The following is a 25,651-nucleotide window of genomic DNA, read 5'->3' as shown; positions in this document are numbered from 1 at the left end:
TTAGTAGTATCATGTTAATAATATGCAAATGACAATACTGTATACATAATCCAGCGCCTGTTAAATTTATTTCTGTTGCTTTCCATTCTCATTTTGTCTCCGACTCCCAACACCACACACAGACACACACCAAGTGCACACATCTGACATGGTTGCAGTCTCTCTCTCCACCTCCTTACACTCAAATTAATGTGTAATTCATTTATCAAAAAGAGACAAAACACACAATAAAAAGAGTTAAAGATTAATTTGACTAATTTTTAAAACATTTACTGCAGATATCGTGAAAAAATTGTTACAATGAATTCTTTTGCCCATGATAATCATGTAGTGAAAACCCGATATTGTGACAGTCTTTGTGCTATGAGCACGTTAAAGTCATTTGCACTTGTGCTTGATTTTAGATGTCATAAATGTAAAGCTGTGATGCATGAATTTCTTTGTCATGTCTTTTACTGAGGGGGAGTTATCAGTAACAGCAGCTTCTGGAAAAGCTCTCTTGGAACTCTGTGTGCACTGTATGTATGATGTTTACAGATGAGTTTGAGCACCATATGGCTCTCACTGAAGGAACATTTACTTGAGCAAATCCAGATGCATAGTGTTGTGCAATACATGCAACTCCTCTTGCTCAACAATGATTTATTCTAATATTTTGTTATAAATATTTTCATCTTTCTTCCTTCTGTAATTTTGCACTTTTTAAAACTATATATTGTTCCACACTGTTATGAATAAAAAGTTTAACTCGAATTCACTGTCATTTGTTTTTGTTATGAAGTAATTATTCTAGGCCAAGTTGTATTCAAGGCTTTTGTGTATGACTATTTTTGATGGTTTGTGAAAATTACCATCTTGCCTCAAAAAATGATTTTATAAAACACTGGGCATTTAAGGCTGTATTAAAGGTAGACTGATTGCCAGGAACTTTGACGAACACTATGGTACAGCGGTCAGCCATAATGACACACCAGAAGAATCCAGTCCAACTGTGATTTATTGCTATTCTTGGTTCTTAGGTTTAGATGTTCTGACAGGAGATTTGAGGCAGTGCTGGTTTATCTAAAAAGAGAATAAATAATTATGTATATATAAATATACACGCAACTTAATACATTCAACATAAATATCCATAACTATCTCTTAACTGAAATAAGTCAGTTCACAACATCTGATCATTCTAATTTAACATAATTATTCCACCTATTAAGGCGCTTTAAACATGAATAAACTGAGAACAAAACAACTCACAATATCACACAAACAGTATCAGTGGAGTGCAGGCTGCTATCATCTTTTGCCTCTCACTGGCTGTCGTTATTCCGATGTGACCTGAACGCCGCACGACAAACTGACGGCACAGATTAATGTGGTCGTTTCTGATTGGTCCATTTACAGGAAGCACGTGATATTGGGTGCTGTATCGGGAAACGGCCAAACGGGCAACACTTTTCTCTTGACTTGAATGTCTTTTAACTTGCAGGTGTGCGACCTTTGATGGAATATAAAGCCGTGTTACACTTATGCATACAGTTTCTTTTCATATGGCTCACTGTACTGAAGGCACAGGCGTTGGGAGATGGCGAAGGCGGCTGGTGAGTCTTCCATTTCTGTGAACTGAGCATCCTGACAGGACGTGACACTGGACTGAGTAGGAGATATGTTTTGAAGCTAGCAAACAGCAGCATGTGGTTGGAACACACACACGCACGCGCACGCGCGCGCGCGCACGCACACACACACGCACACACACGCACACACACGCACACACACACACACACACCTCCGTGTGTCGGTTCTGCTGTGACAAAATGCCCTTTATCTACCTCCTTTCCTCCGATATATTCTGTCGTGTGGGGAGAAAGTACGACGGCATACTGGGGCCGCTGAAAAAATAAAAAAATAAAAAAAAAATACGCGGAGCATGGGGGGTGTGGTGGGGGGGTAATATTCTGAGAAAAAAACTCAGAATTTCCGAGATTAAACTCACAAATTTGCGAGAAAAAAACTCGGAAATTCTGAGATTATAAACTAACAAATTTGCCAGAAAAAAAACTCGAAAATTCTGACTTTATAAAGTCGCAAATTTACAAGAAAAAAACTCGGAAAATATATTTACTTTTATGCTTCACTTTGCAAGGTTGGATCAACCACACACTGAATAGCCTACACTGCTGCTTGCCGTATATCATGCCTGCAGTTGATGACCTTATCAAATTATACTTTGCAATCAGCTTTAGTAACAAGGAAATCCTGGTGATTTTAGCCCAGAATCACAATATTATCATCGGTATCCGGACTTTAAAGAGACATTGCCGTGACTTGGGCCTATTCAGAAGAAAACGTCACACTGATTTGGATGAGGTGATCGCTTTTGTGTATCAGGAACTACAACGCAATGGACAGATGCAAGGATATCGCTAGTTACATCTGCGTGCAATTCAGATGGAGTTTGTGTGTGTGCTTGTAAGCAGGGGCGGACTTACCATTAGGCAAAACTAGGCGGTTGCCTAGGGCCCCAAGTTCCTGAGGGCCCCATAAAACTCCTCATACACTTATGATTAGTACAGTTATTACTTATTTGCGCACATTAATTATGTTTTTGATTAAAATCCTTTCGCTAAAATGCCAACAGAATGCTTATCATATTATGTGTGTCTCGGGGCCCCTGTTTTGTGTGTTGTCTTCTCATTTCAGAGGGCCCCATGCCTGCCTTTGCCTTGGGCCCCAAATTTCTTAAATCCGCCACTGCTTGTAAGGGATGTTTATTTACCTTAAGTTTCGGAGGTAACTTCCTCCTTCAGAAAGGTCCAACTGACAGCCGGAGCGGCACCTGTCAGATCCGGTAGACTAGACCTGACCGGGTGGCCGCGCACTGTGCGGTGCCGCGGCAGACCTGGTGCCGGCCGGCCGCGACGGTAACGGCCGGCACCAGGTCTGCCGACTCTGACAGGTGCCCCAAGAAAGCGACGCCAAATTTGCATTTAAAACTTAAGATTTACGTCCCCTTCAATATGCGTGTAATTACACGTGCGACAAGACATAATTGAATAACTTTTCCGCATTAATATGAGCCATTCTTCAGTTCGGCATTCTTCAAATGTAGAAAGCACCACCTTGTTCAATACATTTTCAGACAACATAAGTACAGGCTCAAAGAAGGTGGAAACAGTTAAAAAAAGTGAAAGTTTAACTATAGGCCCTATAGGGCAGTTTTTTTTTTTTTTTTTTTTTTTTTTTTTTTTTTAGCCAAGTACACCTGACCAGTGCAAGCAATGAATGAATGAATGAATGTATATAAAATGTGGTTTATCGAACCTATTTTACACCTATTTTACACCCATTTTACAAATTTGCACTGAACTTATTATAGCATAGGCTAATTATTTTAGGCATGTTTCACATACCAAATTTTTCAAAATGAGTGAACTGTCCCTTTAATATGTCACTAAAATATTTGTGGAGATCAGTGCATTTGTTTTGCTCCTATGACCACTGGGTAACTACAGTGGGATTAGAAAAGACTGATAATGAAATATTAGGCTAACTGTTATTGCTCCTGTTAAATATTTCTCTCCATTTTTAGGTCATCCCGTTCAGGTGACAGATTGCATGATGAGGGTCCTTGCAACATAGATATCGTGGATGGCTCTTCACTTTCCCATCACCAGTTCATTGAACAGTATGTATGGAAATGACGTTTCAGAAAGCATTCTCACAGAGCAAGACCTTTTCCTTTGCTTCAGTAAACCAGTGGTTCGGCTTGTATAGTGTTTTTTGGGTCACGATCTTGGTTTCAGTTCGGTTTGTTTTGTACATCTGGGAGAAAAAAAAAAAACACTATCATTTTGAATGTTTTCTGTAGTTTACAATGGCATATTAAGACCAATGTTGAGAGGGAGAAAAAAAAATACAGAACTGGTGGAGAGGGAGGTTAATATTTTGAAAGAAAAAAATTCAGAGATTAAAATTTTGAATTTATGAGATTAAAGTGGTAAATTTACAAAAAAACTCACAAATGTATTAGAAAAAACCCCTCAAATTCTGAGATTATAAAGTCACACATTTTTGACAAATCTCAGAAAATTTACAAGAAAAAACCTGGTAAGATTAGTTTTTTTTTTTTTTTTTTTGTATGGGATTTATTTAGAAGGAAATCCTGGTGATTTGAGCCCAGAATCACAATCTTCTCATCAGCATCCAGACTTTGAAGAAACATTGCCATGACTTGGGCTGATTCACAAGAAAATAATATTGTTACTAAATCCCATTTTTTTCTTACAAATTTGTGACTTTATAATCTCAGAATTTTGAGTTTTTTCTCAAAAATTTGTGACCTTTTTCTGGTAAATTTACAGCTTTGATCTCTGAAATTCAGAGTTTTTTTTCTCTGAATATTACCCCCCCTCTACTGGCTCCATGATTTTTTCCCCCCACAATGGCACTAATACATCGTCGTAGAATTTTGTCTTATTTACAGAAATAACTATTTTTTTGTTCCAAGGGATACCAATTTGAAATCAACAAATATTCTTTTAGATAGATAGATAGGTATACTTTATTGATCCCAGACTGGGAAATTCACACAATAAAGCTAAAAACTAGACTATTTTAACCAAAATAAAAATAGTTTCAGTATATTCATTAATTCTTGAGCTCAGTGTGTGGATAGATGGCTCTCATTCAGTCGATGTGTTTGTAACACTTCACTTTGTAGAGTGTGTTGTAGATGGAACAGTTTGTGACATCACCTGGCACCAACCAATAGCAGATGGCAGTGTCTGCCCTTCAAGTGATTATACATACAAGACCTGGTTTAGTGTAAAACTAGCATTAGTTAAAAGCTGTATTGCCCATTTCCTAGTGTAATGTCAGTGTCACAGTTCTAGATCCCACATCAAGGCTGGTTGAGCATTGCTGATGACATTATGTTTTCATCCCCAGATATGCATACACAAGACCAGTCATTCTCAGAGGTCTAACTGATAATACGGTACGTACCAGTGTACTTAAAAAGTCATGAGTTGCTGTGTGCTTTATTAATCAATTAATTAATTATTAATAAAGGAAAAAGAGAAAGTTCTTAGCAATACATGCATAGGAAAAAGGGATAATATAAAACATAAAAGAATATCCGCACACTGTCTTCATTTGTTTAGTATTAAGAATAATACGAGAGATAGTCTACCACATTCAGGGAGAACCTTCACCTGCAAGAATGCTGTACATTGGTGAAAATAAGCGGAAGCAGGTTAAGAAGATCCAGATTTCTATGAGCTTAGATGAATGAAATCTGCAACTATTTAAGGAAAAAATGCCTATTTCCCTCTGTTCCTGCAGCCAGTCAACAGCACAAATGTATTGTAGTCAAATGTATTGCTCAGTTTATAGCATTAGCCCCACTGATCACCATATAGTCTAGTGCTCAGCATTGGCCCATAGACTGTATTGCACTCATTTTCAATTTCTGTGTCATAGCAGCTGTTGGCTATTACTCAGCTCTCCTTCTTTGTAGGCTTTGATAATACCAAGCAAGTGAGTGACAGTATGCGGGTCTCATACTTTATGTTGTGCTTATTTTCTGCAGATATCTTGGCATTACATCACATTTTCTACATTTTGGCATGTTATTTATGAAAATAAGGGTGCATCTGCAGTAACTGAATTTTAAGTGCTGAAGTGTTGACGGGTGGATTTTTCCTTTAAGCCATCAAACATTGCACACAGTTTAGGGCCATGAACAAAATGCTACACTTTTCAAACTGCACACTTACTTTGTTCTAGAAATTCAGGTTGTTGTGCTCCAAGACAAACTTACTTGAAGAATATGGCAACCGGAAAGTGAGGCTCAGTACAGCTAACACTTACTCTTACAGGAAAGGTATGCATGTCCGCCAGTAACGCTGTGACAGTTTACAAGTGCTCTTCATAGCTCACATGGGTTTCTGACTGTTGTCCACCAGCTCTTATAAAAAGTGATTGCTTTGTTGCAGTGGATGTCCCTTTCCAGGAGTATGTGGACTTCTTACTAAAGCCTCAGTCTTTGGACACTCTAGGCAGTGGTGAGTAAAGGGAGGGTTTGGCAATCACATTCCTGTGCTTCTACAGAATACATTTGTCTGTCAGGCGGTAAATGGAGAAAGAGGTGCATGAGAGAGTAAGCTAGGTATTTTCTACCTCTGATCCAAAGCAGTCATTAGAAGGATAGTTAGAGGAGAAGTGGATTACCCAGGAGAATAAACTGCATGTGTACCTCACTAACTAATGCTGGCAGAGAAAGACAGGTGAGTGAAGTGTACTTCCCATAATTTGGATAGTTCACCCATTTTGAAAAATTTGATATTTCACTTCCCCCCTTGCTGTTAGTCTCCTGCCATTGAGGTGGACTTCCCCCTGGCTAACATTCTTAAAAATAACTGCCTTCACCCACCTAAGGTTGAACACTTAAGTGTTACTTTCTCACTAAAATGCCTATATGATTACCGCATGCACACAACTCAACTCGACTTCATTTATATAGCACCTTTCATACAAATATGCAGCCCAGAGTGCTTCAAATTGCAAGATTAAAAGCACACAAAAATAAAAGCATAAAACATAAAAGTGCATACTGCTTGTCAAGGCTGAGTCCTGATCACAGTGGCTGGATTCAAAGAAGTGTGTTTGACTAAAAACGCATAAAAATTAAAACAAATAAAATGTTAAAAAGTTAGAAACAAATAAATAAGTCAGTAAAAAATAAATAAAACAAAATAGAATAAAAATGATAAAAAAAAAACATGAAAATGAATGATTAAACTGAAAAACTAAGGTTATAACATTACTTCAGAATAAAAGCCTTACTGATCGAAAAGACAGTAGTTTTGTTCAAATTACTGTTTATGAGTGTGTTTCTCCTGTTATCAACATCCAGAAAGATCCAGTGACTTCTGCATTTCCTTTGTGCAGTAACCACCACTGTGACAGAAGTAGATTGAGTTTGCTGTCATTTGTTTTCTTCACTGAAAACATGTACGCATGTTGGAGGCCAAAAATAACAACTTTTTTCTACAAAAGAGTACAAAAGAGTAGCTGGCAAGCGATATTGTGGCTAGCTTCTTCTTTTCCTCCACTCCTCTCTATCACGTTTGACACATCTTTCAGACGCCTGCCACCCACTGTTGTAACTGTGGACCAGCACAGAGAGCTGAGACCGCACAAGAAAATAGATCTACCACTGCTATTTTTTTAAATTGTCAATTTTTTGGCATAATTTTGGGCTGGAAAAAATCTGCTACACATATTCAAATTCAGACTTTGTTCATTTAACAATTTGAGTGGATTGAGAGAGTAAATCTTAAGAAAGTTAGCAAGGTGGAAGTCCAGCTCAATGGCAGGAGGCCATTGGGGGGAGGGAGGGGGTAAATTATGGCTGAACGTCCTCCAAATACATTGCCCTTTTTCTCTAAAAGAAGCTATTTTTTTATGTCTTGAACAGATACACTGTATTTTTTCGGAGACAACAACTTCACCGAGTGGCACAGCCTGTTTGACCACTACAAGTCTCCACCATATGTGCTCCCTCGCACTACCGGAGCGTACAGTTTTGGGATTGCAGGTCAGTATTTTTCAGATTCAGAATGACAAAAACATCAGAGACTGGACACTGCTTTTTTGTTATCCATTTCTACTACCCACGCTGCACCATACAGGCTGTTCATTTCCAGGCAGTGCAACGGTATCTTGGCCTGAACTGGAATCTGTCAGGCAGAGGAGTGTGTCTATAGGAGTCAAATGTATAGATGGAACAACCACAATTTGAATGTAATGTATGGTGTGTACACTCAGTGTCGCTGTATTAATATCTAGGCCTCAGGTATACAGGTAGGAAAATCACTGTTGTCACTGTTGCCTCCGGAAGCGCAAAGGTTTTTGACCACTGCGGCATGGAAAGTTTGCTTTGTCACACTGTAAGATGTGTGTTTCGTTTACTAATGGAACTGGGAATTGGCTTTATTCACATTTATGCACAGTGGAAACAACACGTGATTATGCAGATTCTGTTCTGAACACCATAAACAGCCAAATCTATGAAATGGTAACACTAAACCAAAGTCAAGCGCATCAGCCATATCAGACACCAGGTTAGACTTCGCTCCTACACAATCAAAATTACGTCCAACAACCAATGAGATTAGACAGTGATCTGTGCTGTAGGTTTGAAGGTAATAATTAGTTAATGTGTAATGATTGTTTATTATTGTTGCAAGTTGATGCTATTTTTAAGTGGCAGCTGTTTTAAGTTGGCTGCTGTGGGCTGTTACTATCACCAGAATAAGCAAGGTTAACCATCTATAATTTCTGTTGATTAACGTTACACAGTAACATTAATCACAGTTGAAAAATCTTTATACAAAAAATTATTAATTACATGAAATTGACCGACCTTAAAATTATTTATTCAAACAAATTTCCACCGCCGTTTCAACATAGGCTTTTAAAAGCCCAGCAAAACAGAACAGGTCAGAACAGCGGAGTGACCGCAATCTCTGCTCTGATTGGTGGTTGCATCAGTGTTACTACAAAAAGCTGAAACTGAAAAGTTTCAACCTGATGCAGCTGCTCACACAACTTTTCATTTGATTGGAAGGGGTGATAACACAATGCAACTCTGACAAAACTCAGTTACACGGACCAATACGTAGCATCATGCGCAGACACGCGCCCTAATGCTTGAGTTGCTTGGGCATGGACATGGTCAAATCTCAAGACAGAGAATACAGAATGTTTGCTACTGGTGGCTTCAGATAAGAAATGTCATTAGTATAAACCTTCAGAAACCCATATAGGTCAAATCTGAGTGACATTAGCGGTATTTTCTTTCTGCAGGCTCAGGAACAGGTGTTCCCTTTCACTGGCACGGTCCTGGCTACTCTGAGGTCATATATGGCAGGAAGGTAAGCTTTAACTTTCTCAGTCTGTCTGAAATACTACATGCCACATATTCAATAGTTTGTAGTGGGTCAATGCAATAAAACCCCAGCTATGATGCAACATTGGTATTTTCAGGCAGAAGTGATGGGTAGCTGGTTTATTTTTTATCCTACTACTATAATTGGTGAGAGGTTTGTGTGTTCGTGTGTCCCACCATTCCATCCCTTTCCTTTTGGGTCAGTGATCCTGTAGTTGGCTTCTGGGGTTTTTGGGGTTGTGGAGTTGATTGGACCTGGACCTAAGTTGTACTCTGGAAAGTAATCAGAATGAGCTTGAACGAGAACCTACTTCTTATTTTGGAATCTGTAACGATTGTTACTTGGAACTACTCTGTCCTCCCTACCAGCAGTAACACTTACACAAAATGTAAGCAAACCCTCTGCAGGAAATAAACCAAAGAAGACGAACATTTACAAAAATTAGGCACTGCTCAGCACTGAGGATGAACTGTCACAATTTTTGTGTGAGAAAAGAACCAAAATGACACTGTAAGCAGACAACTTGATTAGAATAAGCAAATTATTGAAACAGAATTTGTACAGAAATGAGTTTGTGCCAAGTTTTTTGATCCATTTAATCCTAATTGAATTATAATTTTGGCTGATTATCGAGTTTGGTTAATTAATTGGGTACTATTGGGCAATTAATAATTTTGACGTATTCACACAGCGTTGGTTCCTTTACCCGCCAGAGAAGGAACCTCATTTTCACCCCAACCGCACAACTCTGTCCTGGGTAAAAGAAACATACCCATACCTGCCCGAGGAAGAGGCTCCACTGGAGTGCACCATCCGACCTGGAGAGGTAAAAAGATCCAGCACGGTTCAGCATTACATCTCACACAGTGTGAAGTGTGATATTGCAGATGTGATTTAATCAGGCGACTGTTTACAGGCTCTTGAGGAAGATGGAGACATGCGTGTAGCTTTTTGACTCACATGTTGAAAAATCAAAGAATATCTATTTTTATGCCTTTGTGAAGAGGATTTCCCCCATTAATCATCACTGTGTGGATTTGTCAGGGCCTGTATGTTTCACATTTTAGTTGGAGTTAATGTACTGGGTCAAAATTAGTTATAGACAAATTCTTCCTATTTATTAAAAATATAAAAACACAAAAGAAAACTGGGATTTGCTGTTACAACCCTTGACACTTTTCCTTTTTTCCCATTTTCTATATGTTGCTAATATTACAATATGTGTTATTTTGATAAGCTTTTTTATTATTTTATGCTGTATGTACACTTTTAAAATGGCTTTGTACCTACTGATAAAGAGCAAAAACAAAAAAATCAGCTGTTGGTAAGTCTACTGACTTTGGAAAAATGTGATATTATTCCGCTTAGCTCCTTGCTGTTATGTAGGACAGTAGTGGTGCTATATTTCTCTCCTCCTCCTGGCTAACGTTTTCAAAACTGACTGCAAAAGCAGCAAAGTTTGAGTTTGGTAGTATACTGAGATAAATAAGAAGAAAAGAAAAATAGCTAAAACCTAGATATTCAGATTCCTTTTTTCTCTTGCTTCTCAGGTCTTCCCATAATTAACCCTAACCCTAAGTCTAGCAAGATAACAAAAACAATACAGGAAGAAACTCTAAAGTATTTGGTGCAGTGGAGCTCCCTAACACACTTGACCTCTCTCAACAGGTGTTGTATTTCCCTGACCGCTGGTGGCACGCCACTCTCAACCTGGACACCAGCGTTTTCATCTCCACCTTTCTAGGATGAACTTTTCTGTCAAGGAAATCTTCTCTTCTCTCCCACCAGGCTAATCTCCCCAGCACTTTGATATGGGAAGGAGGATGGATGCAACAAACCAGACTCAAATGTGGATTCAATAAGGGATCAAATTTAATCTTTCAGTCAGGGTTTTATGCTGATCAAGAGAGAGATTGAGGAATTGTGATTTTGCTTCCACTGTTGTCAGGATAAGACCAAATTTCCAACTGTAATACCTGGGACCAAACAGCACCAGAACATTCCAGCTGCCATGGATGCCTGATCCTACTCTCCTCATGACATATTGCTGTTCCTCTGGTCATTTTAAAGGGACACTTCACCCATTTGGAAAAAATGTGATATTTTTTGCTTAGCTCTTTGCTGTTATGTAGGACAGTAGTGGTATTATATTCCTCTCCTCCTCTGCTAACATTTTCAAAACTGACTGCAAAAGCAGCAAAGTTTGAGTTTGGTGATGTGTAGCAGATTTTTTACAGACTAAAATGACTGAAGAAGCTAGCTACAACATAACCTGCCAGCTATCTGTTATTACTCTAGAGAAAGTTATTTTTGTCTTCCAACATGTGTTCATGTGTTCAATGAAGAAAACAAATGATAGCAAACTCAAGCAATCTACTTCTGTCTCTGTGGTAGTTACTGCTGCTCTAGTGTGGAGGGATACAGGAAGTACAGAAGTTGCCGGATCTTTTTGGATGTTGTAAACAGGAGAAATATAGTTATAAACAGTAATTTGAGGAAGATGGTAGTTGATGTACATACAACACCTGTAAAGACACCTGTTAAGTAATGTTAATACTTCTTTGAGTGGATTAAGAAAGTTGTTCTCAAGAATGTTAGCTGGAGGGAAGTCTACCTCAATGGCAGGAGGCTAACAGTTAGCATTTGGAGCACCCAGCCAGTATCCAGTACGCAGTAACAATGAGAGGAAGATAGCACCACTACTGTGCTACAGAACAGCTGGGGGGGGATGAGAAATAATATCACATTTTTCATAATGGGTGAACTGTCCCTTTAAATGAGGTGGAGCTACCATTAACATCAAGCATCACCAATTAGGGAAAAAATGTTTCAGGAATTTCTTTGCTGATGGCAAATCTCGCTAAATGTAAAGATCACTTGTAGACATGTGAGACTTATTAAGTCTGGCGTCATCAAACTCTGTTGTTTTACCAACGTACTTAATTCTGGACAGCAGATTTGACCTTTTAAGTCCATGGAAGATTTGATTTTACTGCATTACACTTTGAATTTTTAGCAGCAAAAAGGATTTGCTATGTCTTGACTGAGCCTGAGTAAAAACTGCTAAGGATTCTCCTAAGATTTTGTTGTTCTTGCTATAAAACACTTGACAGATGAGTTTCTATTTTTATTGGTTCAATGACATGAAGTTACACAGTAACATCTTTATTGAATCAAAGGACAACCCCACTTCTCCAGGCACACATAGATTGTAACATATAGTGCATTAATATTCATTTTCAAAATCCCTTCCTAAATTTTAAAGATGTAGCCTATCAAATACTAATGAAGTATTCTACCACTTGGCCTTTACTACACTGTTACTAGTGATTTGTAATTATAGTATTACTGTGTGTAAGTATAGTATTACTTCTCTAGCAGGACTTCTCTACAGCAGTTTTCTCTACAGTTTGCTTTGGTATTATACTTGATAGCACAGCACAGGTCTGCTATTGTATTATAGTACAGCTCTGTACTAGTACCGCTCAAGTATCAAAACCCACAAGGCCACATTCTGGATCATTACAACGAAAAGCACAGGACTTCAAACTGCACTTCAAATGCTGACTTATTTGGAAAAATAGAATCACACAACTTGAATGGAGTGTAAAGGGCTTTTCAAATGAATGCTGGGATGGTTGGAGCAGTGGACATTTTTGTGTGCATCATTGCCATGGTACGTTAACTGTTTAAACTGAACAAACACTTTTTGTCTTCACTAAAGCTGGGCTAAACTACAAGACTTGGTAGCATTTAAGGAGTTATATTAAGTAGAATGTATATTTGGTGATGCTGATCACGATCAGAGGATCTAACTGGAAAAGTAGAATCTTATACTGAGCTCTTGTGAGACACGTGGACAGAGATTCAAAGGTTTACAATTATTTTACAGTTCTTTCACAGTACAACATATCTGTACAGTTGTCAAGCAAGTGACACATTTAACGTTCTTACTGACTTGTTACCATAGCAAGTTAACAACTATTTTATTCTGTACCAACCAGATGACCACAGCACACAGAGCAATGTCCATCCTACTCCATTCATGCTCCCTGACACCTCTACTTATGCTGAAAGAAATAAAATCATTAAGTAAGAACTCAAAATGCACACTTTGCTCTGAGAACTGTCCAAAGGATTTAGTTGAATCCACTAGAGTTAGAATGTCATTGTTTTATTAAAACTTATTCTATTTTGCAGACAGTGTCGTCCACCTGATATGCTGATATGACTGTATGATGGAGAGTTTCTGAGGGTCCTACAGCCTCAGAAAAACTCAAGAAATTTGATTTGGATTCCCCATTTTACATGTTTAAATCATTTTTCAATTAAAAGGCAGCAAAATGTTCAAGTTTCTTCAACTGCTGAACAGGCGAGGTGTTTCTGCTAACCCAAACAGGATATCATTTTACTCCTGATTTCAATGGAGAGTGAAGTTTTTCCACCCAGATCTACATACAATTCTGGGAGAAATACTGAATTCTTGGTGTAATGGTCCAATTTATAGATGCTGAACAGATGCAGTGGATTTGAAAACCCATATCAGTGCAACGCTAGTATTCACATCACTAGGAAGCTGATTTAACAATTGTTAACTGTCTCCATAGCCAAGGAGCTGTCCACAAAGCATGATCACAGCATGATCAGGAATCAAGACTTCTGATTGTATGACACATCACTCAGTGATCGTAGCAGTACTGTTTTTCTGTTGCAACATGAAGACCATGAGCTTCTTCCAGTCATTTGAAGTTTGTGATTATCATGAGTTGTTAAAATCCTTGATATATATATAGATACCTCTGTATGATTGTAATTTATACTCAGCTGTAATGTGGATGACCAACTGAAATTGATGTTTATTGGCAGACCTATATGTCCTAAATATTGCTGAGTCTTTTTTAATGAGCAGATGTGCAACATTTTAGCCTACGGACTGTGTGCAAAACATTTTCTTATGATTTACTTTAGCAAAGTGGGTTTGGCATATGGATGGAGTTCCACCGAAATTCAAAAGATTTTCACAATTTACCATCAAAATGCCGAAATCAGAATGCCATGCTGCTCACTGACCATGTGAGGTGAATGGCAAACAGCTTAACAGCCTTGCTTTAAAAATAAATTTACCTGTCATGCTCTTGTATATGCACATAACATTTGCACACATTTATTTGTAGACAGGCATGCACATCGACACTGCACGCAATTGACTAAAACGCCACAGCACCAACTTACCCAAATGACTGTAGCACATTTAGGATCTTATGAAAGGAACCAGAGGGACTTCACTTGAAGACTTGCATTCAGAATGGCTGTCATGGCTGCAGGGTGCAGTATCGATGCCAAATACGTCAGACAGGAGAGAGTTTTCACTCTCAGACTCTCAGATCAGATCAGGTTCCGATTATCAAGCACATTTAGGGCACAAGATTGCCAGAATGTGTGGATTATTCTTGAGCAGTAAGCACTTGGTATTGGTGAGCTGGAGGCTAATTGTTTCCACAGTGCTCTTTTTGAGTACTGTCTGTGCAAGACTAACTAGAGAAATGCACTCAGTAGAAGACATACCTCCACCAACGCTGTGTAACTGTCAAGGTGTGCCAGTTCCACATGTTGGATATTCATCTAAAGTTAACCATGCCTACCGCCACACCTTTTCTTTGGCCAAACAGTGTAAAAAGCTAATCTGTTTTTCCTTGCCACATGATAAGCCTTTCCATCAAGTTTCATGATATTGAGTGAATCTGTTGGAAAGTTACATGCCATGGCCTACTTTGGACAATCAGAGTGAAAAACCGATCAGTTCTTCTTTGGCCCATGACTAACCTTTCTGCAAGGTTTCATATAAACCTGTTGAGAGCCTTCTGAGATAGCTCACAAACAAAAAGATGAAACGGAGAAAACAGAACCCAGGTCCAATCCAGTAAAAGTGGCGGTTAAAATGCATTTTAGCCCAAAGAGCTGAGGCACAAACAAACACAGCTTATGCCAGGCTCAGATGACAGTTTTCAGATTTTCAAGTCTTCCAGTCTCTTTGCCATATTCTGGCTTTCCACCTTTTTGTCTTGGTTTTTGTGGCACAAAATAGTGAGGCTTTGTGGGTAGAAATTTCAGACTTTGGCGGTGTCCTTCCAGAAGACAGGTCATGTAGTTCACCTCATCTATGTACCACAAAGATGAAAATCTGTAAAATACAGGACAAATTGTTGTGTAGTTTGAGCGGAACAGCGATTCTAGGATTTCTGAAGTCCTGTGGTCTGAGCCTGGCAGAGGCCTTACAACACAATCTTTGACCTTGTTACCGCTTGGTTTTAACATTCATCTCAGTGATCCAAACACTGCTCACACTTGTTTTGTCATGTGTCTGGAAAGTGTCTTAGCTCAGTGGTTTTCAAAGAGGGGTCCAGGGACCCCCAGGGGTCCTTGGTGGGCTTGCAGGGGCTCCTCAGCAAAATGAGGAACCGCTGAATTACACGGTAATTTAATTCACTAGAAATTGTTAAAATGCAGAAAATGTATGAGGGATCATTTTAACATTTTCTTCTTTCTGCTGTAATCCCAGTGTTTAACTGTGACATCAAAACAATGTAACTCTTTGAAACCTGAGCAACTTCAATTGATTTCTTTCAAAAACATGGGCAAACAGTGTTTGGCAATTTAGCAAAAAAACAAAAAAAACAAACAACCAACAAACAGGAACATTAGTTCAAAACAAAACAAAACAAACAAACTAAAAATAAAAATAAAAAAAATAGCAAGGAAAACCTTCACAAGTAGCAAAACAAATACTAAAAATGACAAGAAAACTGTACAGGTACATTAGTTAAAAAAAGATATCACAAATTTAGTGAAAATATCACTAGAAATATGCAAAAACTATTCAACTAATAAAATGATTTCACACTGAACACAAACCAAAACATCTCTTGGGTCTGTACAGGGCAAAGTCACTTCAAAACGAGGCCCATGGTTTACTGAAAGTCAACTTGAGAGTGTGGAAGCCCTACAAATGATATGTGGTCAAATGCAGCTCCCAGAGCCCAGAGCACACTGCTCTGACTGACTGGATCACCATGTGCCACTGGAATTTAATGCTGTGCACTTGTGACCCGATCACATGAAATGCATGTTAAAACCAAGTTTAAACAGGCTCTTAGTGAATCTGGACCTTAATGCCCTATTCCATGAGAAATCATTCAAATGTAATCAACAGTGCATTACTTTCAGATATCAGAAACACAGTGACTGATTAGCCCACATGCAATATGACATCTGATCAAATGCTTCAGGCAGTTAGTTACCACCAACCAAAGCTTGTGATTCAGTCACGCCAAGTCCTTTGACACAAAGAATTGTACGGGCAGTTCCACGTCTCTCCCAGTCACTTGATTATGAATATTCATGAAAACCAAAACGAACTTGGGCCTGAAATGGAAGGAGAACAGGACAAATGGAAGAAGCACAGTCCAAGTGAAGGCTGTTGTCTGACGAGCTTAAGCAAAGGTGGTCCCTACTTTCTCTCTCTCTCCTCTTTCCACTCCGTCTTCTTGTGCCAATGCTCAATAGTCTTCCACCCAACCATTCTCCAAAATAAAAGCATCGATGACTTCCTTCATAGCCAGGTTGGGAATGAGCTGATCTTGGGTCAGTGGGTTGCGTGTTACTGGATCAAAATGGCCTACTCGCTGAAAGAGAAGAACAAACACTTTACGTGTATTACTGCTGCCATAATGTGATGTTTCATTTGCTATATATAATAAAATATAATTCTAATTATATATATAATATATAATTATAATTGGCTAAATGGTTTCATTTGTCCAAAATATCAAAATATCATGCCCACTGTCTAGCATGGTGGTTTTCAAATTTTTTTCATTTTGCCCTCAGGACCCTGATGAAAAGATGTTTGGTTTGTGTCAATTGTCCACATTTACATGTATTGTAGATAATGTTACAATAAATTACTCATACATAGTTTGGGGTTGTAGCAGTGTCTAGAGGATTAAGTCTTTGAAACCTGAGCAAAGGCATGGGGAAAAAGGCAGTTAACGAATAGCAAAACACAGCATAAAAGTACATTCCAAGACAGCTATATTTATGCTTATTTAAATAATATATTTAATCAGGGATCAGTGACGCTGGATCAGATATGTTGTGTTTAAGATACCTGACAATACTTCACTTCCTAGCTGTGAGGTAGGAGAGTAGTGGTGCTATGTGCCTCTCATTGTTACTGGCTGGATACTTCAAATTAGGGCTGTCACAATATCAGATTTTCACTATGCCATTATCAAAGAGAGTGAAATGATATCACATTTTTCATAAAAAGGTAGATGATCCCTTTAAGGAGGACGCATGAGGATACCTAGATGAAGCATGCACAGTCTCCTGCTTGAGGGCACAGCTGGGTATGAGCCACTGGAGGTCGGGCTGCATGTGTTGATGTAGCAACTGCACAGTGAGTGTCCACACAGCTGCTGAGCCCAGGAGCTGAGCGCATTTACCTGCAGGTGCTCTTCGATGTCCTTGCGGTCGTAGGTGATGCCGCTGGGTGTGATGCACGGCTCTCTCATCAACTCAAAGCTGATCTTTCCACACAGGTAGTCTGGGATCTCACGTTTCTGTCCAACAGAAATGAGCCACTTTCAACACAGTCTGGCTACCTTAACACTGTCACTTCAGTTACCTTCCACTGAAACCCATTTCAGGACTCAAGTGAATAGTAAAGAATTTTGGTTTCCTCTAACAGCAATGCCGATGTATGAAACACTTTTCCCATTGATCCCTTTGGTAGAAACTCACACTTCACTCATCATAAATAAGCTGAAACGAGCAAAGCACAGTTTTGTAAATCAGCTAATTTGATCTCTTTGATAACAGCTCAACAACTATAACAATAATAACTATTTTTCTTTATGTCCAGTCAACTGCTGTCTGCTAGTTAAGTGAGGATCATTCTGAGAATAATTATCAGGATTGTTAAATCCCCTTCAAAGCCACTACTGCCCATTTCTTTGTAAAAGGAGAAAGAAAGAAAGAAAGAAAGAAAGAAAGAAAGAAAGAAAAAGAAAGAAAGAAGGTACTAGAGTGGAAGTTAGCCACTAGTCCCAAACACTAACCTTCCTCTTCTCATCTACTTGAGAGAACAGCTCCTCCATGTCTGCAAGGTACTTGTCCTATGGGAATAAGAGACTTATTTTTTTAGGGTTTAAATAAAGAATACAATCAACATCGAAAACCAAAAAAATTACTGTTAATGGCTAGTTAAAAGGAAAACAACTTGAACACTTTTAACACTGTTTAAAACAAGTAAAAACTGGTAAAGTACATTTATGAATTTCTTATTGTTTGGAGAATTGTTCTTATTCCTGCAGACAACAAGCCAAACACACACACAACAGATGTCACGTCAAAAGCTATCTGCGATTTCAACAGTAGATGTCAGGTTTTGGAGTCAGTTCCTAAAATCAAAGAGCAAGGGCCTCTGTCTAAAGATGCCATTTTGTACAGACGCTCAACAGTCACACAGTGAGAAATCCATCACAGAAGAGGCACAGAGAACAATTTCGGCTCCACAGGAGGATCAGATAGGCCGGGGCTTGTACTTATCAAGTGTCTCAGTCACAGAAATGACATCTAAATGCAATGTGCATTTTTAGGAAACCAGCATTATCCAGTGCCTGTGTTGCCACTGTGGCCTCACTGCAGCGTCCTGTGGCAGCCCAACCATTTAGGACTCCTCTGCAGCTCTTCTGGTCATGGCCCGGCTGGTGAGCCAGCCAGCCAGTCACTTACAGGCTGAGATATGACCGCTTTTATGTCAGAAGAATCTTGATAACATGCTCTTATTTCAACTCCTAAATGTAGGATCAAATTTACATCACACTTGGGACCAATTTCCTACTTTGAGACACTTGATAACTTGGGGTCTTGCACTGAGCATTACAGATGGATGTTGCATAACAGCTTCTGAGTATGTGAGAGTGGAATTCATCTCTTAATAGCAACTCTGACTTAATTAATTAATTGAATGCATTGCAACTTTAGAGGCCAAAGATTTTCCCAGTTTTCTCTCTTCCAGCAGCTAATCAGTTGAACAGCTGAACTGCAGCTGTCTGCACCTTAAGCAACACAATTACACATTTTTCAAACCCCTACATGTTTTGACTGGATCTTGTTGAGTTTGTGTTGACTCCTGCTGTCCTCAGACTTGTCCTCTTGCTTCTGTCGGCAGCCTTCCAGCTCCCTGGAGATGAAAACATACAGAGGCAGAACACAGTCAGATGTACATGCTGCCTGCTGCAAAGGCCTGCTTTGCACTGGTAACAGTAATAACTTGTGGAAGAGAGGAAGATTTAAAGGGACAGTTCACCCACTCTGAAAAATGTGATATTATTTTACTTTTGGTGGATGTTTTGAGAGATGGGTGGGTCAAACTGCTGCAGAGGTGCACTTCACTCACCTGTCTTTCTCTGCCAGTATTAGTTTAGTGAGGTACGCGTGCAGCTCGTTCTCCTGGTTGATTCGCTTCTCCTCCATACTGTTCCAGCGCTTCTTCTTAGCTATACGGAGGGCGCTGGGAATGTCATCACCAAAGTTCAGCCGCTGCTCCTTTGCTAGGTTATAGGCTGGCAAAACAAATACATGCAATTTACATTACTATCATTTGCCGATCACTGTTTAACTATTCAAGAGTAGATTCAGTAGCTGCTTTCCTTGTTGTGCCAAGTCTAGACTGGTGACAGATTCTGGAACAGCCTGTCTAAGGACTTTAGGCAAGCCAGCTCTGTTTCTGCTTTTAAAGCTCTTTTAAAATCCCATTTTTATATTAAAAAAAAAAAGGCTTTCTTTATCTCTTAGTCACCAGCTTAGTGCAATTTTACCGTCTCTGTACAATTTCAGTTCATCCATGCTTGCTGCTTGTTCATAATCATTGTTTTACTGTTGTGGACCCTACTGGTTCTTGGGGTTCTGTATCATGTTGTCTATTTAATTGTTTTATTTCATTTTATTTGTACTTTTTTTGTAAAAAAAAAAAAAAAAAAAAAAAAAAAGAATTTTCTGTATTTTTTTGGATAATTTCCTAATTGCCTCTTCCTACCATGTTTTTTTTTTTTTTTTTTTTAAAGAAATCAAGTGAATTTGCACAGGTTCCCTCCCACCTTTCTGCAGGTTGCCAATCGCTTCGTCGTAGTTCTCCATTTCCAAGTGACACTGGCCCATGAAGAAATGGGCTTTAACCGACTGGCTGTCCAGTTCCAGAGCATGCTTGCAGTCTGCCTGGGCTTTGTCATACTGCTGCAGCTTCACGTAGCACAGGGCCCGGTTAGTATAATACGCTGGTACAGATGGACTGTGGGCCTAGCAGGAAGGATTGCATTACATTAGGATCTGAATTCATGAAGGGTTCTCAATACATTCCTAACTTTGAACTATTTTGGAAAACACACTTTACTCCATGGAAACATTCATCAGCTGAAAATATGTGGCTCTATGTTTTTGCTGACTCCGCCTTCGCATAGAGAGCCATGTTTCTGCAGGTTTTCACTCCAACTTGATGACAGTGGTGAGCATATGAATACCAAAAGTATCGCTACAGCTAACACTAAGTCTTGTTTTGAGTACCGATGCTAATGTCACTCAGATCGATACTTGGGCTGTGTGATTCTTGCTAAAATGTGAGTCACGATTTTTTTTCTCTAAGATATTGAGATCATGATTCTTACTTTTTGATATGGTGCATATGGCCATACATTGTATAATGTACACAGAATGTGCACAAAAACATAAATAAGGAAGTGAAATGCTCTTATATTTTGGGTTATGATGGGGTGACAGACTAGTCCTGATCTGAGTTATAATCTTTGGAGACTTGAGTGGCATTCATCATTCTTTACCACATCATAACAAGTTGGGGTGACCTCCCCTTTGAAACAGCAGTCTAACAATGTTATATACCACTAAAAACTGTGCTGTTTTTTAATGTGCATGTGATTAAGTAATTACAGATAAAAGTAAAAAGAAACAGAAACAGCTGATGTAGCTGGCTAGTTCCTCCTCTCTGGCTGAAGCTGTTGTTCATCAGTGACACCAGCTACTGTAGCATTTGGCTGGAATGAAAATCTGCAGGGACGATTCTCTATAGCTCACGTTTGGAGACCACTAATCTACACACAGGACCAGGTGTAAGCATTTGTAAGGACCATGCCAGTGATTTTGAATGTGTGGCCATTTACTGTAACATAACCACATTTTACATTGTAACAAACCAATTTACAAATAATACAGGGGTCAAGATTTCACAATTTATAATCAGAATCCCTTGATTTACAAATGTTAAAATGTGTTCAAATTTGGTGGCAAGTTTGGGGACAGGGACTATTTTCCAGTGTAAGGACCGTTTCACTCCGCCCAATTTCAAGTCATCAAAGTACAACTGTGCTGATGCTTTTAGGAAAACAAACATGGACAACTTTATTACAGGGATGGAATACTGGTGTGAAGTTTGAAGTTTCTGAGAGTTCCTTTTCATGAATGGAAACCAATGGTTGGATAAAGGGTAGGGAAAATGATCAGGTATATACAGTTTTCAGATATTATGCTAAACGTAAAATCACTGGTACTGTCCTTTAAGGTGAGCACACAGACAGACAGACACACACACACATACCCCCACCTACTTCCCATCACTCAATCCTTACAATGGCTTTGCTGTAGCACGCTGCAGCCTCCAGGTACTTGCGGTTTAGAAAAAGGCGATTGCCCTGCTCCTTCAGCTCCTGAGCTGAGACAGACACACTTTTCTCAGGGCTTTCTGCCATCTTGTCCACCAGGCTTGCTGCACCAGCAGCAGCTGCCTCTCCGCCTTGCTTCCCTATCCTGCTTCTGAAGTTTAAAAGGCAGGGTAGAAACTGAACTATGGACAAAGAGACCAAAAAACAGATCACTGAGATACAATAATAAATGTCACAGGACAGGTCTCAACAACTCTGACACAAACATTAAAAGCTTCTGATAATGCAAACATCTGTTTCATCCTTCCTTCATCATCCTTCTTCATCCTTCATCAGATATTCAATCATGATATTGTAGTATTCGATTTTGTTCATATCATATCACCAAGCCCTGGTGTTTGATGTGATAAAAACACAAAGTTCAGCAGAGATATAGTTTAATATTATCCAACACAAAATATGAAATTCCAAAGTTACTCTTGAAGGCCAAAAAACACATTCCCAAAATTACTGCGATGTGGAAATGATAAACAGTATGCTACCTTTTGGGGGTGGCGAAAAAAAATCGATTCACCTAAGTATTGTGATTCCTTTTTTATGATTTTTAATTGACTTGTTGAATCCCGAATCACCATATTAAACTAAATGACCCAAGCAATCCACCAAACATGCTGGCAAGGAGACAAAATATTGTTCCAAAGTTCTGCTAAATTTTGGCGAGGGAAAATCTGGCATGGGAAGTTTCAAAAATGTCAACTGACCTCTAACCTCCGCATATCTGAATGAAAGTGCGTTCTATGGGCACCAACGGGTCTCCCCTTTACAGAAATGCCCACCTTATGCTAATCACATGCAGTCGGGGCAAAATCCATGTGGTTGTTTGTATGCAGTCCAAATGTGTTCTTTTGGCCTGCTGTAAAATGGTGTGTTCGTGCAGACTGGGGCCTAAACAGCCTTGGAGTTGGACTGGAAAGCTGAGACTTGTGGATTCAATGAGAAATATCTGATTGATTCATCAGAAGAGAGACAGGTGATGTGTGGACTGTTTCTCAGCCCAGCCTCAAAACCGGTTCTTTGGAAACACAGGCTTTAACTGCACCGACTTTTGAACCATGTGGATTGTATTATTTTGATCTCAGGTGACTGATTAGTTATTTCAGTGCTCTCCACGAGCTATCCACCAACTCCTTCAGTTCAAACTGGCCTTCAGCTGGATGAGGATGAACCAGGGCAAGTTAGCAGTGGGTTACGTTTGTTACTACATATCGAAATAGTGACAGGCGGCTACAAATCACTGTACACTGAGGAAGCAAGCCCCGTTCATTCTAACCCAACAGAGCCATCATCATCACATAGCTTGCTGTCACAACCAGAGACATTAGCTAGGCTCTAGACAGACTAAGTGTTCTGACACTATACATACATACATACATACATATATATATGGTATATATTTTGTATTACAAGGGTCCTGGTACCTCACAGGCAAGGCTACTTGTTAGCATTTATAGGTTGTTTATTCGTACTAAACATACTCATGTCGACACTGGCGTTGTAGGTTGACGAAAACATAAATAAATTGGAACTACATCATGATATACATGTCTATTTTGAGAGCATCTCTCAGTTACCTCAGTATTTACTTTCCCCTGATGTAGCCACCTAACGTTATTGCTGCCATTAGCAAGCTAAAAAAAAAAAAAAAAAACACAACACTAAAACGTTAGTTGTTAATGCTCGCAGCTGCTAAAGCGACGCACCAATCAGGGCAGCTGTTACAATGAAATCAGTCATTTTTTCCAGAGTTAGGAAACCATTTCATTCTCATAATGAAGACTCACTTGCCGTGTGGGTTGAAGGTGTGCGTGTTATCTGTCTGCCTCTTGTTATTTAGCTAGGCGGCTACCTCCAGTCGTAATGTTACGTCTTCCAAACCAACAGATGTTTTGGTTTTGATCGTGACGTAGCACGCGTCACCGGAAGTAATACCCGCAGAAAAACAACAGCAGTCTCAGCGTAGCTTGGAGCGCAGAGCTAGCTGTGCTGTTAGCATCAATAGTGTCATTCATTGAGCCGGGAGCCGGTGAGTGGTGGCGGAGCGCTGCTGCTCCTTCCATCCGCACCGCAGCCCACAGACTGCAGCCCACACAGGCCTGCTGCATTATGGCTACACTGCAAGTCGTGCTGCCTTTCTAATTTCATTTTTACAAACCTCCTACTTCTATTCATTGTACAACCCATAAATAAATAAATAAATAAATATCAGCACTTTACTTGGTTAATTATTAAAACAGACAGTGCCTAAAATGAAATGTAGAATTATAGCTGCTGCGCAATTTTAGGCAATTCTGAGCAAAAAGTGGAGAATAGGAAGTTGAAAGGAAAGGTGCCATTCTAATGTGCATTTTGCATCAGCTGAGGCTTGAACTCACAATTTCTGACATGAAGGACAGTGCTCTATCTCAGCGGTGCCCAGCCCCCGGTCCGCGAGACATTCCATACCGGGCTGTAATAATAATCAATACTCCTTTAAGAACTAGGGAACACCTAGCAGGGCACACACCTTTGCCAGCATTGTGCTACTGTCAAGACATGCCATGTTCGGTATTAACCATTATTTTCCAACCTTTCAACACATTTTCACATTGTGAGAGAACCATTTATTTGACTTTAGGAGTTTGTAACAAAACCTCAGGAGCATATACACATGCATTACATGTTTCCTGGTTGTGGCAGGATTCCTAACTAACAGAAGGGGCTTACAATTATCTCATATGGCTAAAACTATCTAACAATAGGATACCAGTTGAAGTGCTGGTGAATACATTTCAGGATGTATGAAATGGCCCTTTTAATATGGTGGTGATGGTGGTGGTGTGTGTGTGTGCCTATGTGTGTGTAGGGGCGGATTATTATACATTCAAAACAGATGGCAACAAGCCCCATACACTTCATTTGCTCACTATATACAACCATGATGAAGAACAACATTAATGGTAACTGTTTAACCAACAGTCATCTGTTAAAACTTTCTCACAAATTCAAAGCAAAGGCCTCTATTATTGTCAAGTAATGAAAGGAACAGAATCTTGAGCATACAGACAGTGCACACTTTCAGTGTAAACTTGAATGGCAAAAACTGACAACGTTCAAAACATATATACAAAACATACAGTATATTGACACAACAAATAAATGTTACAGAGAGACAGAGACAGCAATGCATGTTTGAGCAGGTGAATCATCATGATAGCTTTCAAACAATTGCATAGTTTTTATGTTCTCATCAACAATCTTATATTTTTGGATAAATGAGTGTGAAACACCTTTTCCCCCAGTGTGCAATTTAAAGAACTACTCAATTTAAATTAAAACTTCATGGGAATCCAGCATAGTTTGAAATTCGTAAAGTGCTATTCCAAGTGTGCAGTGGTTTTCACAGACTCTCAACTGTATTTCCAGTACTAGGCCTAAAATACTTTATTGAACCCTGTCCCATGTGTTTCCTTTAAAAGGATCAGAATGCAATATGATTCAACAATACCTGTAATAAGGAGGTGAACAAACACCCTGTTTCCCAGTAAATTCGACATAATGGTAAATATTCTTGGCAGCTTTCTAAAACACAGGTCATTAAATACAGGTCCTATTCATCTATTTACCAGTGCAATTGAGATAGTATGAACCATAACACCATTCTATGATCTAAAATGTCTTTGGAGAATATAAAGTGCTTTATGAGTTAAGTAACAAGGTCAGCTCTAAATGTTATCCTTATCAACGGATGTGCAACTTCTATTACTCAAACATTTCTTGGAGGCACAGCTGCGCTGAAGACAAAACTAACCTCATTGGTTGAGTTAAATTTCAGTGGGTGGAGCCAAATTACCACAATTTCCCAGAGTGCAAGTTAGTTAAATAGCAAACACAAAAGGCAAGAAGGAATAAAAACAAGTGCAAATTTGC

At 39.2% G+C, this 25,651-nt stretch overlaps 2 protein-coding genes across 5 annotated transcripts; one reads left to right on the top strand and one right to left on the bottom strand.

Moving 5' to 3' along the window:
- The first annotated feature begins 1,410 nt into the window (after positions 1–1,410).
- On the top strand, positions 1,411–12,255 carry jmjd8 (jumonji domain containing 8). 3 transcript variants are annotated; one of them, XM_030057401.1, is made up of 9 exons: positions 1,411–1,595; positions 3,587–3,682; positions 4,945–4,993; positions 5,785–5,881; positions 5,994–6,062; positions 7,478–7,600; positions 8,872–8,936; positions 9,643–9,777; positions 10,620–12,255. In XM_030057401.1, the coding sequence occupies exons 1-9, from the start codon at positions 1,498–1,500 to the stop codon at positions 10,698–10,700; spliced, it is 813 nt and encodes a 270-aa protein (XP_029913261.1). In that variant the 5' UTR covers positions 1,411–1,497; the 3' UTR covers positions 10,701–12,255. The 3 variants fall into 3 exon arrangements, with proteins under 3 accessions (XP_029913261.1, XP_029913260.1, XP_029913262.1); XM_030057400.1 differs by having other exon boundaries at positions 7,478–7,597; positions 8,869–8,936; positions 10,620–12,030; XM_030057402.1 differs by lacking the exon at positions 10,620–12,255 and adding an exon at positions 9,868–10,565 and having other exon boundaries at positions 7,478–7,597; positions 8,869–8,936.
- LOC115363288 (STIP1 homology and U box-containing protein 1-like) lies at positions 12,066–23,665 on the bottom strand. Of its 2 annotated transcripts, none has more exons than XM_030057398.1 (8): positions 23,527–23,665; positions 21,653–21,867; positions 20,114–20,312; positions 19,414–19,579; positions 19,110–19,197; positions 18,071–18,127; positions 17,456–17,572; positions 12,066–16,633 (listed from the first exon to the last, which is right to left on the bottom strand). In XM_030057398.1, exons 2-8 carry the CDS (start codon positions 21,770–21,772, stop codon positions 16,508–16,510), a joined length of 873 nt encoding a protein of 290 aa, XP_029913258.1. In that variant the 5' UTR covers positions 21,773–21,867; positions 23,527–23,665; the 3' UTR covers positions 12,066–16,507. The 2 variants fall into 2 exon arrangements, with proteins under 2 accessions (XP_029913258.1, XP_029913259.1); XM_030057399.1 differs by having other exon boundaries at positions 21,653–21,862.
- Between the last annotated feature and the right edge of the window lie 1,986 nt (positions 23,666–25,651).

This window comes from Myripristis murdjan, chromosome 8 (genome assembly GCF_902150065.1).
Source record: "Myripristis murdjan chromosome 8, fMyrMur1.1, whole genome shotgun sequence".
Lineage (NCBI taxonomy): Eukaryota > Metazoa > Chordata > Actinopteri > Holocentriformes > Holocentridae > Myripristis > Myripristis murdjan.
Note: the sequence above shows the minus strand (reverse complement) of the source record. Positions and strands in the feature narration are given on the sequence as shown.

Excerpts from the sequence above, each read along its gene's own strand:
- jmjd8 (XM_030057401.1), top strand. The coding sequence starts at position 1,498 with ATGGAATATAAAGCCGTGTTACACTTATGCATACAGTTTCTTTTCATA. Across the intron at positions 6,063-7,477 it reads TTTGGACACTCTAGGCAGTG|ATACACTGTATTTTTTCGGA; the intron begins GTGAGTAAAGGG and ends TGTCTTGAACAG. Across the intron at positions 7,601-8,871 it reads CAGTTTTGGGATTGCAGGTC|CAGGAACAGGTGTTCCCTTT; the intron begins AGTATTTTTCAG and ends TTTCTGCAGGCT.
- LOC115363288 (XM_030057398.1), bottom strand. The coding sequence starts at position 21,772 with ATGGCAGAAAGCCCTGAGAAAAGTGTGTCTGTCTCAGCTCAGGAGCTG. Across the intron at positions 17,573-18,070 it reads AAGTAGATGAGAAGAGGAAG|AAACGTGAGATCCCAGACTA; the intron begins GTTAGTGTTTGG and ends TCTGTTGGACAG. Across the intron at positions 16,634-17,455 it reads ACATCGAAGAGCACCTGCAG|CGAGTAGGCCATTTTGATCC; the intron begins GTAAATGCGCTC and ends CTTCTCTTTCAG.